The sequence below is a fragment of the Eleutherodactylus coqui genome, chromosome 8, assembly GCF_035609145.1.
Source record: "Eleutherodactylus coqui strain aEleCoq1 chromosome 8, aEleCoq1.hap1, whole genome shotgun sequence".
Taxonomy (NCBI): domain Eukaryota; kingdom Metazoa; phylum Chordata; class Amphibia; order Anura; family Eleutherodactylidae; genus Eleutherodactylus; species Eleutherodactylus coqui.
Window position 1 is genome coordinate 189,430,143 of NC_089844.1, and position 13,350 is coordinate 189,443,492.

Here is a 13,350-nt window from a genome sequence, read left to right on the forward strand (position 1 = left end):
TCAGTCTCCATTGGAGTTGGAAGTGGGCAAACATGTACTAGGCCAGTGATGGCGAACCTTTTAGGGACCGAGTGCCCAAACTACAAATGTATCGCAAAGTGCCAACACGTCAGGGGGCGGGGCTTATCACAACATATGATTTTACCCCCGTCGTTCTAAAAAGGACAAGGCTGTTTCAGATTAGACCGGGTGCAGATTCTGACTGCTTTTTGGACGCGGAAATACTGCAGAATGTCCTCAGCGGAGATTTCTGTGGAAAATTCTGCAGCATTTCCGCATCTAAAAAGCAGTCAAAATCTGCACCCGGTCTATTCTGAAAGAGCCCTGCCCATTTCTGCCACATGTACACATACCCCAGCGGTAATAGTGACACCTTCACCCCAGCGATAATAGTGACATCCCACAGCAGTAATAATAGTGACACTCCCCCCATTAGTAATAAGAGTGACATACCCCAGCGGTCCCCCAGCAGTAATAATGCCCGCTCCCCCCCCCCCCCCCAGCGGTTCCCCCAGCAGTCATAATACCCCCCCCCCCCCAGTGGTCCACCAGCAGTCACAATGCCACCCCCAGCTGTCCGCCAGCAATAATAATGCCCCCCTCCCCCCAAGCGGTTCCCCCAGCAGTCATAATGGCTCCCCCCCAGCGGTTCTCCTGGCAGTCATCATGCCCCCCTTCCCCCACAGAGATTTTCTTGGCAGTCACCATGCCCCCCCTCCCCCCAACGATTCTCCCAGCAGTCATGCCTCCGCTCCCCCACCAGCGATTCTCCCAGCAGTCAGAATGTCTCCCCCCCCAGCGATTCTCCCAGCAGTCAGAATGTCTCCCATCCCCCCCCCCCCAGCGATTCTCCCAGCAGTCAAAGTAGTGCATTATATACCCCGCACGGTGAACGTAGTCCGAAAAAAATAAATAAAGAACGCCACAAATGCACTTTTTCAGTCACCCTGTTTCCCTGAAAAAAATGCAATAAAAAGCAAACAAAAAGTCGTATATATTCTGGATTGGTACCAACGTAAACTACAGGACATCCCGCAAAAAAGAGCCCTCACTTAACTACGTCGACGGAAAAATAAAGTTATTGCGTGCAGAAGATGCAGCAGAAAATAATTTTAAAAAATTAATTTACCGTCTTTGAAAAAAATACAAGTACTACAGCAAAAAAAAAAGAAAAAGCTCTACAAGTTTGGTATCGTAGTAATCGCACTGACCCATTGAATAAAGTTATCAGGTCATTTTTGTTGCAGTTTTTGCGCCGTAGAAACAAGACGGACTGAAAGATGGCGGAATGTCATTTTTTTTTTCATTTTACTCCACTTAGAATTTTGTAAAAGTTTTTCAGTACATTATATGGTACACTAGCGTACCCGTCGCGCGTTGCTGCGAAGACAGACATACATACATACATTCGTTTTTATATATCTAGATGACGGCAGCAGCGACCACTGAGGTTTTGTAGGCCGCTGCTTCCCCCTTGCAGGCTGAATAAAATAGCCGTTGTGTGGAACATCCAATTTATCCGGCTGCTGTGGCTTCTTGGGAAGATAGCCTAGTACATGTTTGCCCACTTCCAACTCCAATGGAGACTGACTGTAAATGGCTGGCGTGCTCTAGTATTTATGGTTTCAAGCTGTACGTGTCATTGCATACAGTCTATCTATCTATCTATCTATCTATCAGGGTTATTGCATACAGTCTATCTATCTATCTATCTATCTATCAGGGTTATTGCATACAGTCTATCTATCTATCTATGACATCAGGAAATGAGAGAATTAGATTCCGTACGTAAAATTTGAACGCTAATTCTTTGGCGCTTTGAATTGAATAATCGAGTTGGGACCCATTAACTTTTCCTATTTATGACATAATCAATGCTCGTGCCAAATTTCAAGTTTCTATGACATTGGGAAGTGAGAGAATTAAGTTGGGATGAGACATAAGGCCTTGCCCATAAGCATTCCCCAACCTCCAAGAACTGAACCTACCTACCTGCGCGTTGCTGCGAAGACAGACATACATACATACTTCGTTTTTATATATCTAGATGACGGCAGCAGCGACCACTGAGGTTTTGTAGGCCGCTGCTTCCCCCTTCCAGGCTGAATAAAATAGCCGTTGTGTGAGAATCGCTGGGGGGGGAGACATTCTTACTGCTGGGAGAATTGCTGGGGGGGGAGGGGGAGACATTCTTACTGCTGGGAGAATTGCTGGGGGGGGGGGGTGGGAGACATTCTGACTGCTGGGATAATCGCTGGGGGGGATGGGAGACATTCTGACTGCTGGGAGAATCGCTGGGGGGGGGGGGATGGGAGACATTCTGACTGCTGGGAGAATCGCTGGGGGGGGGGAGACATTCTGACTGCTGGGAGAATCGCTGGTGGGGGAGCGGAGGCATGACTGCTGGGAGAATCGTTGGGGGGAGGGGGGGCATGGTGACTGCCAAGAAAATCTCTGTGGGGGAAGGGGGGCATGATGACTGCCAGGAGAACCGCTGGGGGGGAGCCATTATGACTGCTGGGGGAACCGCTTGGGGGGAGGGGGGCATTATTATTGCTGGCGGACAGCTGGGGGTGGCATTGTGACTGCTGGTGGACCACTGGGGGGGGGGGGGTATTATGACTGCTGGGGGAACCGCTGGGGGGGGGGGGGGGAGCGGGCATTATTACTGCTGGGGGACCGCTGGGGTATGTCACTCTTATTACTAATGGGGGGAGTGTCACTATTATTACTGCTGTGGGATGTCACTATTATCGCTGGGGTGAAGGTGTCACTATTACCGCTGGGGTATGTGTACATGTGGCAGAAATGGGCAGGGCTCTTTCAGAATAGACCGGGTGCAGATTTTGACTGCTTTTTAGATGCGGAAATGCTGCAGAATTTTCCACAGAAATCTCCGCTGAGGACATTCTGCAGTATTTCCGCGTCCAAAAAGCAGTCAGAATCTGCACCCGGTCTAATCTGAAACAGCCTTGTCCTTTTTAGAACGACGGGGGTAAAATCATATGTTGTGATAAGCCCCGCCCCCTGACGTGTTGGCACTTTGCGATACATTTGTAGTTTGGGCACTCGGTCCCTAAAAGGTTCGCCATCACTGGCCTAGTACATGTTTGCCCACTTCCAACTCCAATGGAGACTGACTGTAAATGGCTGGCGTGCTCTAGTATTTATGGTTTCAAGCTGTACGTGTCATTGCATACAGTCTATCTATCTATCTATCTATCAGGGTTATTGCATACAGTCTATCTATCTATCTATCTATGACATCAGGAAATGAGAGAATTAGATTTTGTAGGCCGCTGCTTCCCCCTTGCGGGCTGAATAAAATAGCCGTTGGGTGGAACATACAATTTATCCGGCTGCTGTGGCTTCTTAGGAAGATATCCTAGTACTTGTTTACCCACTTCCAACTCCAATGGTAATTGGCTGGCGTGCTCTAGTGGTTCCAAGCTGTACGTGTCATAATAGAGCCTTAATGACATCACAATGCAGCTTTATAGAACATGTTGGGGCATGTTCAAGGGCGTCCGATGTTGATGACATCAGTGATGACATCACAATAGCAGGTGGCTTACTTATTCGATCTACGTGGGGGGGGGGCGTAACTTTCGACGACGCTCGCGCGCCATTTATCGTAGGATATTTGTACTATGCCTATAATCTTCCCAGGAGTGTACTCAGCAACTTCCCAAAGTTTCATGGCGATCGGATGAATGGTGTAGTAGCGCATAAAGGACAAACAGACACGCACGCACGCACGCAGACACGCACACAGACAGACATACATTCAATTTTATATATATAGATGTCTCCCACCCCCCCCCCCCCAGCAATTCTCCCAGCAGTAAGAATGTCTCCCCTCCCCCCCCCAGCAATTCTCCCAGCAGTAAGAATGTCTCCCCCCCCAGCGATTCTCACACACGGCTATTTTATTCAGCCTGGAAGGGGGAAGCAGCGGCCTACAAAACCTCAGTGGTCGCTGCTGCCGTCATCTAGATATATAAAAACGAAGTATGTATGTATGTCTGTCTTCGCAGCAACGCGCAGGTAGGTAGGTTCAGTTCTTGGAGGTTGGGAATGCTTATGGGCAAGGCCTTATGTCTCATCCCAACTTAATTCTCTCACTTCCAATGTCATAGAAACTTGAAATTTGGCACGAGCATTGATTATGTCATAAATAGGAAAGTTAATGGGTCCCAACTCGATTATTCAATTCAAAGCGCCAAAGAATTAGCGTTCAAATTTTACGTACGGAATCTAATTCTCTCATTTCCTGATGTCATAGATAGATAGATAGATAGACTGTATGCAATAACCCTGATAGATAGATAGATAGATAGATAGATAGACTGTATGCAATAACCCTGATAGATAGATAGATAGATAGATAGACTGTATGCAATGACACGTACAGCTTGAAACCATAAATACTAGAGCACGCCAGCCATTACAGTCAGTCTCATTGGAGTTGGAAGTGGGCAAACATGTACTAGGCTATCTTCCCAAGAAGCCACAGCAGCCGGATAAATTGGATGTTCCACACAACGGCTATTTTATTCAGCCTGCAAGGGGGAAGCAGCGGCCTACAAAACCTCAGTGGTCGCTGCTGCCGTCATCTAGATATATAAAAACGAATGTATGTATGTATGTCTGTCTTCGCAGCAACGCGCGACGGGTACGCTAGTGTACCATATAATGTACTGAAAAACTTTTACAAAATTCTAAGTGGAGTAAAATGAAAAAAAAAAATGACATTCCGCCATCTTTCAGTCCGTCTTGTTTCTACGGCGCAAAAACTGCAACAAAAATGACCTGATAACTTTATTCAATGGGTCAGTGCGATTACTACGATACCAAACTTGTAGAGCTTTTTCTTTTTTTTTTGCTGTAGTACTTGTATTTTTTTTCAAAGACGGTAAATTAATTTTTTAAAATTATTTTCTGCTGCATCTTCTGCACGCAATAACTTTATTTTTCCGTCGACGTAGTTAAGTGAGGGCTCTTTTTTGCGGATGTCCTGTAGTTTACGTTGGTACCAATCAGAATATATACGACTTTTTGTTTGCTTTTATTGCATTTTTTTCAGGGAAACAGGGTGACTGAAAAAGTGCATTTGTGGCGTTCTTTATTTATTTTTTTCGGACTACGTTCACCGTGCGGGGTATATAATGCACTACTTTGATAGATCGGACATTTATGGACGCGGCGATACCAAATTTGTATTTTTCTTTTAGGATTTAGATTTTTTTATTATAGACTAGCGTACCCGTCGCGCGTTGCTGCGAAGACAGACATACATACATACATTCGTTTTTATATATCTAGATGACGGCAGCAGCGACCACTGAGGTTTTGTAGGCCGCTGCTTCCCCCTTGCAGGCTGAATAAAATAGCCGTTGTGTGGAACATCCAATTTATCCGGCTGCTGTGGCTTCTTGGGAAGATAGCCTAGTACGTGTTTGCCCACTTCCAACTCCAATGGAGACTGACTGTAAATGGCTGGCGTGCTCTAGTATTTATGGTTTCAAGCTGTACGTGTCATTGCATACAGTCTATCTATCTATCTATCTATCTATCTATCAGGGTTATTGCATACAGTCTATCTATCTATCTATCTATCTATCAGGGTTATTGCATACAGTCTATCTATCTATCTATGACATCAGGAAATGAGAGAATTAGATTCCGTACGTAAAATTTGAACGCTAATTCTTTGGCGCTTTGAATTGAATAATCGAGTTGGGACCCATTAACTTTTCCTATTTATGACATAATCAATGCTCGTGCCAAATTTCAAGTTTCTATGACATTGGGAAGTGAGAGAATTAAGTTGGGATGAGACATAAGGCCTTGCCCATAAGCATTCCCCAACCTCCAAGAACTGAACCTACCTACCTGCGCGTTGCTGCGAAGACAGACATACATACATACTTCGTTTTTATATATCTAGATGACGGCAGCAGCGACCACTGAGGTTTTGTAGGCCGCTGCTTCCCCCTTCCAGGCTGAATAAAATAGCCGTTGTGTGAGAATCGCTGGGGGGGGAGACATTCTTACTGCTGGGAGAATTGCTGGGGGGGGAGGGGGAGACATTCTTACTGCTGGGAGAATTGCTGGGGGGGGGGGTGGGAGACATTCTGACTGCTGGGATAATCGCTGGGGGGGATGGGAGACATTCTGACTGCTGGGAGAATCGCTGGGGGGGGGGGGATGGGAGACATTCTGACTGCTGGGAGAATCGCTGGGGGGGGGGAGACATTCTGACTGCTGGGAGAATCGCTGGTGGGGGAGCGGAGGCATGACTGCTGGGAGAATCGTTGGGGGGAGGGGGGGCATGGTGACTGCCAAGAAAATCTCTGTGGGGGAAGGGGGGCATGATGACTGCCAGGAGAACCGCTGGGGGGGAGCCATTATGACTGCTGGGGGAACCGCTTGGGGGGAGGGGGGCATTATTATTGCTGGCGGACAGCTGGGGGTGGCATTGTGACTGCTGGTGGACCACTGGGGGGGGGGGGGTATTATGACTGCTGGGGGAACCGCTGGGGGGGGGGGGGGGAGCGGGCATTATTACTGCTGGGGGACCGCTGGGGTATGTCACTCTTATTACTAATGGGGGGAGTGTCACTATTATTACTGCTGTGGGATGTCACTATTATCGCTGGGGTGAAGGTGTCACTATTACCGCTGGGGTATGTGTACATGTGGCAGAAATGGGCAGGGCTCTTTCAGAATAGACCGGGTGCAGATTTTGACTGCTTTTTAGATGCGGAAATGCTGCAGAATTTTCCACAGAAATCTCCGCTGAGGACATTCTGCAGTATTTCCGCGTCCAAAAAGCAGTCAGAATCTGCACCCGGTCTAATCTGAAACAGCCTTGTCCTTTTTAGAACGACGGGGGTAAAATCATATGTTGTGATAAGCCCCGCCCCCTGACGTGTTGGCACTTTGCGATACATTTGTAGTTTGGGCACTCGGTCCCTAAAAGGTTCGCCATCACTGGCCTAGTACATGTTTGCCCACTTCCAACTCCAATGGAGACTGACTGTAAATGGCTGGCGTGCTCTAGTATTTATGGTTTCAAGCTGTACGTGTCATTGCATACAGTCTATCTATCTATCTATCTATCAGGGTTATTGCATACAGTCTATCTATCTATCTATCTATGACATCAGGAAATGAGAGAATTAGATTTTGTAGGCCGCTGCTTCCCCCTTGCGGGCTGAATAAAATAGCCGTTGGGTGGAACATACAATTTATCCGGCTGCTGTGGCTTCTTAGGAAGATATCCTAGTACTTGTTTACCCACTTCCAACTCCAATGGTAATTGGCTGGCGTGCTCTAGTGGTTCCAAGCTGTACGTGTCATAATAGAGCCTTAATGACATCACAATGCAGCTTTATAGAACATGTTGGGGCATGTTCAAGGGCGTCCGATGTTGATGACATCAGTGATGACATCACAATAGCAGGTGGCTTACTTATTCGATCTACGTGGGGGGGGGGCGTAACTTTCGACGACGCTCGCGCGCCATTTATCGTAGGATATTTGTACTATGCCTATAATCTTCCCAGGAGTGTACTCAGCAACTTCCCAAAGTTTCATGGCGATCGGATGAATGGTGTAGTAGCGCATAAAGGACAAACAGACACGCACGCACGCACGCAGACACGCACACAGACAGACATACATTCAATTTTATATATATAGATATGGCAAAAGGAGGTTGAGTTAAACTTTTATTACTTTTTTTTTTAAAGTGTGAAAAAGTCATGAAAAATAAAAATAACTATTACAATTTGGTATTGGCATAATCGTACTGGCCTGTAGAATTACTTTAATACATGATTTATACTGCTCAGAGAATGCAGTGAAAAATAAAAATAAAAAACATTTCATAATTACAGATTTTGTTAATCTTGCCACTAGAAAAAATGGAATAAAAAGCGATCAAAATTTTACATGTTCCAAAAAAATACATAAATGAAGACTGGAGGTCATCCTGCAAAAAACAAGGCCTTCTAGAGCGCCAGCAATGGAAAAATAAAATTAATATGGCTCTTGGAATGTGGCGACACAAAAGCAAACAAACAAAATAAATACTTAAAATGTACAAAAAAAGCGAAACATAAAAACTGTATAAACTTGGTATCGCCGGATTTGTGCTGACTCAGAGAATAACGTTATCACATTATTTATTCTGCATGTTGAACGTTGTAAAAATGAAATCCAAAAAACAAATGGCAGAATTTCTTTTTTTTCCCCCAATCTCCCTACAAATGTTTTTACAAAAGTTATGCAATACATTATATATACCCAAAAATGATGCCATCAAAAAGTACAACTTGTCCCGCAAAAAACAAGCCCTCATATGGCTGTGTCAATGGAAAAATGAAAAGGTTATGACTCTTGGAACACAACTGCAAAATTAGTTGAAATTCAATGATTAGACCATTTAAAAAACCTGCCCTGGTGGGTCCGACAGGGTGGTAGGAAACCCGCCACTCAAGGGGTTAAAGGAGCTTCTTTGGGGGTTCTAAAGACCTATCCTCAGGAGGGGTCATCAATAGTTGATCAACTTGGGTCTACTGCTTGGGATCCTAGCCACTAGGGCTAATTGGCTTCTGCCTCTTGGTTTTTTTTTGCCTTCCTCTGGATCAACAAGGAGGTTAAATAGGCTGAACTAGATGAACATTGTCTTCATTCGGCCCAACATACTATGTTACTCAGTCCTTTGGACGCCTGCCGTCACCATCAAAACAATGTATGGAGTAGAAGATAGCTCTGACCCGCTTAGTGGGTGGCGCAGCTATAAATAAAATCAATCATAAATCCCATCTTCAGGAAGGGATGTCTCTGATTGGTTCATCAACAGCTGCATTGAATTGGCTGAGTAGCGCTCAGGATCCAATGTGATGGCTGTGATTGGTTCATCTAGCGCTGCATTGATTGGCTGAGAAGAGATCGAAGAACCAGTCACAGTCATCGCCCTGTGGAGGCAGGATTTTTGAACTGGTCAATCAAAGCCGCAGCTCAGTGTGTCGGAGATATGGAGAGCAGTGGGAGGGACCTGAACAGAGCCTGCTAGGTAAGTATAATATGACATCACCTGAAAAGAAGACCTAGTGTCTGTTGGGGCAAAAAAATAATATAAGACAGGGTCTTATTATCGAGGAAACACGACACCAGCGCCAGTCCCTACACAGTGGTCAGAGCTATCTGTTCTGAGCATAGTCATTAGTAGACATTGTAAGAAAAAAACCCTTAAAAGGGGTTTTCCATTACTTAAACTGTTCCGCATCCACTCAGTCCTTCATGGTTGCTGCTGACCAGTACATGTGACTGCTGCAGCCAATCACTGGACACAGCAGTGACCTTTTATGCCCAGTGATTGGCTGCAGCAGTCACATGTCCTGGTCAGGAGCAACCAGGAAGGACAGAGTGGATGTGGAACAGTTTTAAGTAATGGGAAAAGTCTTTTACAAGGGAATGCTTTTTTTTTTCTAAATAAAAACTATATATTGAGATTTTTTTTTTAATCCGATTTTGATGACAGTATATAAGAGCATAGCTGAAATGCTGTGTTATATGTACAGAGGTCACTGTGCAAGGATGGGAGGAGGTGAGCTGTCCTTGTCACTTACTGACTTCTGTTGAACAGTGTAGTGGGCATGCTCTGCAAAACGTCATGTCCATCCCCTATTTCCTTCTATAGGAGTGTAGTGGGCATGCTCTGCAATGTGTACAGAGGTAACTTTACAGAGGTGATGTTGCGCTGAATTTATCACCAATTGACTTCTATGGGAGAGTGTTGCGGTCATACTCTGATATGTAGAGATCACTGTGCAGGGAGGGGGAAGTGAGCTGTCTACATTATTTATTGACCTTGTATGACGAGTGTCTAGAAAGCATGTTCTGTGAAATGTACAGACATCACTGTGCAGGGAGGGGAAGGTGGAGAGCTGTGTCCATCACCTGTACACCTCCACAGTTAAAGGGGTTGTCTCGCGAAAGCAAGTGGGGTTATATACTTCTGTATGGCCATATTAATGCACTTTGTAATATACATCGTGCATTAAATATGAGCCATACAGAAGTTATTCACTTACCTGCTCCGTTGCTGGCGTCCCCGTCTCCATGGCTTCGTCTAATTTCGGTGTCTTCTTGCTTTTTTAGACGCGCTTGCGCAGATGGGTCTTCTCCCTTCGGCTCCGCTCGGCAGCAGCGAGCGGCGTTTTGGCTCCGCCCCATGACGTGTGCCGATTCCAGCCTCCTAATTGGCTGGAATCGGCACATGTGACGGGGCGGAGCTACACGATGACACGTACAAGGGGCGGAGCCAAAACGCCGCTGCCGCCGAGCGGAGCTGAAGGGAAAAGACCCATCTGCGCAAGCGCGTCTAAAAAAGCAAGACGACACCGAAATTAGACGGAGCCATGGAGACGGGGACGCCAGCAACGGAGCACGTAAGTGAATAACTTCTGTATGGCTCATATTTAATGCACGATGTATATTAAAAAGTGCATTAATATGGCCATACAGAAGTGTATAACCCCACTTGCTTTCGCGAGACAACCCCTTTAAGTGTCTTGAGCATGCTATGTGGTAAGTACAAATGTCACTTTGAAGAAAAAGGGAGTGGTGCTACTGACTTCTAATGAAGTGTGTTGTGGGAATACTCTGACCTGTAAGGTCATTATGCTGGAAGTAGGAGGTGGTGATCTGACCCCAACACGTATTCACTTTTGTAGGAGTGTTGCAAGCACTGTTCTGTGATATGCCCCGAGGTCACCGTAAAGAAATAGGAGGAAGAGGGGAACCTATTGGGATTGTATTATTAGGCATGCTCTGTGACCTGTGCAGAGGTCATTCCACAGGCAGCAGGAGGTGAGCTTTGACCATCATCTACTGTGAATGGTGAATCCTTTATCTGTCTTCAGCATTATAATGAAAGTGTTACCTGTCACTGTAATGCCACCCTCTTATGACAATGAGATGACTGCCGAAAAGTGATCTCCATAGGAGTCAACTTATTGTGAGGTCGGAGTGGAGACTACAGGATTATGTATATCAGCATAACATTTGAATATAATTTATTTACTGACTAAACCTTACCTTCAAAAGACAGTCATAATGGCAACTGTGTGCAGATAGCATTAACCCTTTGCAATACAATTTTAGATCCAGGGTTTCCTAGGTTTTTTCTTTCTTTCTGCCATTATACAATGGCGCCATCTGTTAGCTAGAGCCAGCACTGCAGTATGGGACATGCTGGAGAGGCCCCCCCAACAACAGAGCGGCCAGTAATATACAGTAAGAATACCCTGCCAGACGTCTTCCGACATCGGAGCTGTACAGGCTTTAATCAGAATGTCTGAAGACGTCAGACAGTGGATTAGAAAGGGTTAAGACTAGAGATGAGCGAGCATACTCGTCCGAGCTTGATGCTCGTTCGAGTATTAGGGTGCTCGAGATCCTCGTTACTCGAGACGAGCACCACGCGATTAAACGAGCACTGACCATTGAATTCAATGGAGCCGGCAATTGAAAGCAATGGGCTGCCGGCGAGCGCGGGATGAATTTTTGGGAAGGGCTTAAAAATATAAGCCTTCCCTGAAATTCATCCAGAAATGTGTAAAAAGTAAAAAAAAAAATACTCACCATGTCCCGGCAGACGGAGTTCAGCCGCGGCCGGCAGTCAGTTCTCCTGAACTGCTGTGAGTAGTATTCAGCAGCCGGGGATTTAAAATCCCCGCCTGCTGAATGAGCTGCCTCTGATTGGTCACAGCCTCACCAATCAGAGGCAGCTCTCACTCACCCATTCATGAATGGGTGAGTGAGTGCTGCCTCTGATTGGCTCAGCGCAGGGACCAATCAGAAGCAGCTCATTCAGCAGGCGGGGATTTTAAATCCCCACCTGCTGAATACTACAGAAAGCAGTTCAGGAGAACTGCCGGCCAGACGCGGCTGAACTCCGGCTGCAGCAGAAAGATGCGTATACATTTTGTTATTTTTATTTTTACACATTTTAGGATGATTTTCAGGTAAGGGCTTATATTTTTAAGCCCTTCCCGAAAATTCATCCCGCGCTCGCCGGCAGCCCATTGCTTTCAACGGAGCCGGCTGTACTGCCGGCTCCATTGAATTCAATGGGTTAACATCATTCTTCTCTGCCACAGCTGTTACAGCTGTGGCAGAGGAGAACGATCTTTATGCTGACAGTGCGGGGGGGGGGGGGGGGGGGGCTCACTCTTGCCACTATTAATAGTGAGACCTCAGAGCCCGAAATGCAGCCCTGCATGTTGCTCCTCGCCTGCCCTATCCATTTCTGTGTTTTTTACATGACTTTGGTGATTTGCTAAGATTTTCACAAATGAAAACCTTAGCGGAGCACCAGTCATATACAAAAATGCTCGAGTCGCCCATTGACTTCAATGGGGTTCGTTACTCGAAACGAACTCTTGAGCATCACAGAAAGTTCGACTCGAGTAACGAGCACTCGAGCATTTTGGTGCTCGCTCATCTCTAGTTAAGACCCTAAAGGGATATTGATTTGACAGAGGCCAATATCAAAGTATAAAAGCAGCCATATTATTACATTCACAGGACTGGGACACAGGACCAGGGGTCCCCAACTTCAGTCCTCAGGGACCACCAACAGGTCATGTTTTCAGGATTTCCTAAGGTAAGAACCCCTGTGGTAATGTCTGAGGACCGACAATAATTACATCACCTGTGCAACACTGAGGAAATCCTGAAAACATGACCTGTTGGCGATCCTTGAGGACTGGAGTTGGAGAACACTGTTCTAGACAACAGATGTGGCTCTGGTTTAATACACGCATGCTCACACTCACCACAGTCATACTGTATGAGACGAAGATCAGGGAACTGGGTCCTCATGTTAGAGATGATGCGATGAAGGCAGCGTGTGTGTGGAGTCAGCTCCTGGGACAGTGTATCCTTAAAGACCGACTCTTCCAGGACCAAGGAGGGTGGAGGGTGAGAAGTGTGGAGAGTTATCTGTGGGGCCTCCACAGGAGGCATAGCAAATATAAACCTAGGGAAATAGTAGATGCAGTTTAGAAAGACAGCTAACTGCTTTCAAGTGTTCCCATAATTCATCTTGCACCTTACCTCTCAATGATGGGAGCCAGCTGCTCCAAGCGCTGCTCTGCGGTAAAGAGGTGCCGCCGTAAAGAACCAGTCTGCTGTCCGGCAGGCTGCACCGTGCAGAACTGGAGCACCTCTGTCCCATATATTGGAGTCAGGTTTGTTGTTCTCTCATTTAGGTGAAAAATCCTTTCTAGTCGCTCCAATTTCTGTTTTCTACGTCGTTCTTCTAGAGGCTCC

The 13,350-nt window shown here is 46.2% G+C and overlaps 1 protein-coding gene across 2 annotated transcripts in view; it reads right to left on the minus strand.

Annotated features, from left to right (window-relative positions):
• SRCAP (Snf2 related CREBBP activator protein) overlaps positions 1-13,350 on the minus strand; it is a 64,165-nt gene that overhangs the window by 7,284 nt on the left and 43,531 nt on the right. For both annotated transcript variants that reach the window (XM_066577125.1, XM_066577124.1), the window contains exons 25-26: positions 13,135-13,349; positions 12,855-13,057 (exon numbers count right to left, since the gene is read on the minus strand). In XM_066577125.1, the coding sequence (XP_066433222.1) occupies positions 12,855-13,057; positions 13,135-13,349 (418 nt within the window). The remainder of the gene's footprint in view (positions 1-12,854; positions 13,058-13,134; position 13,350) is intronic.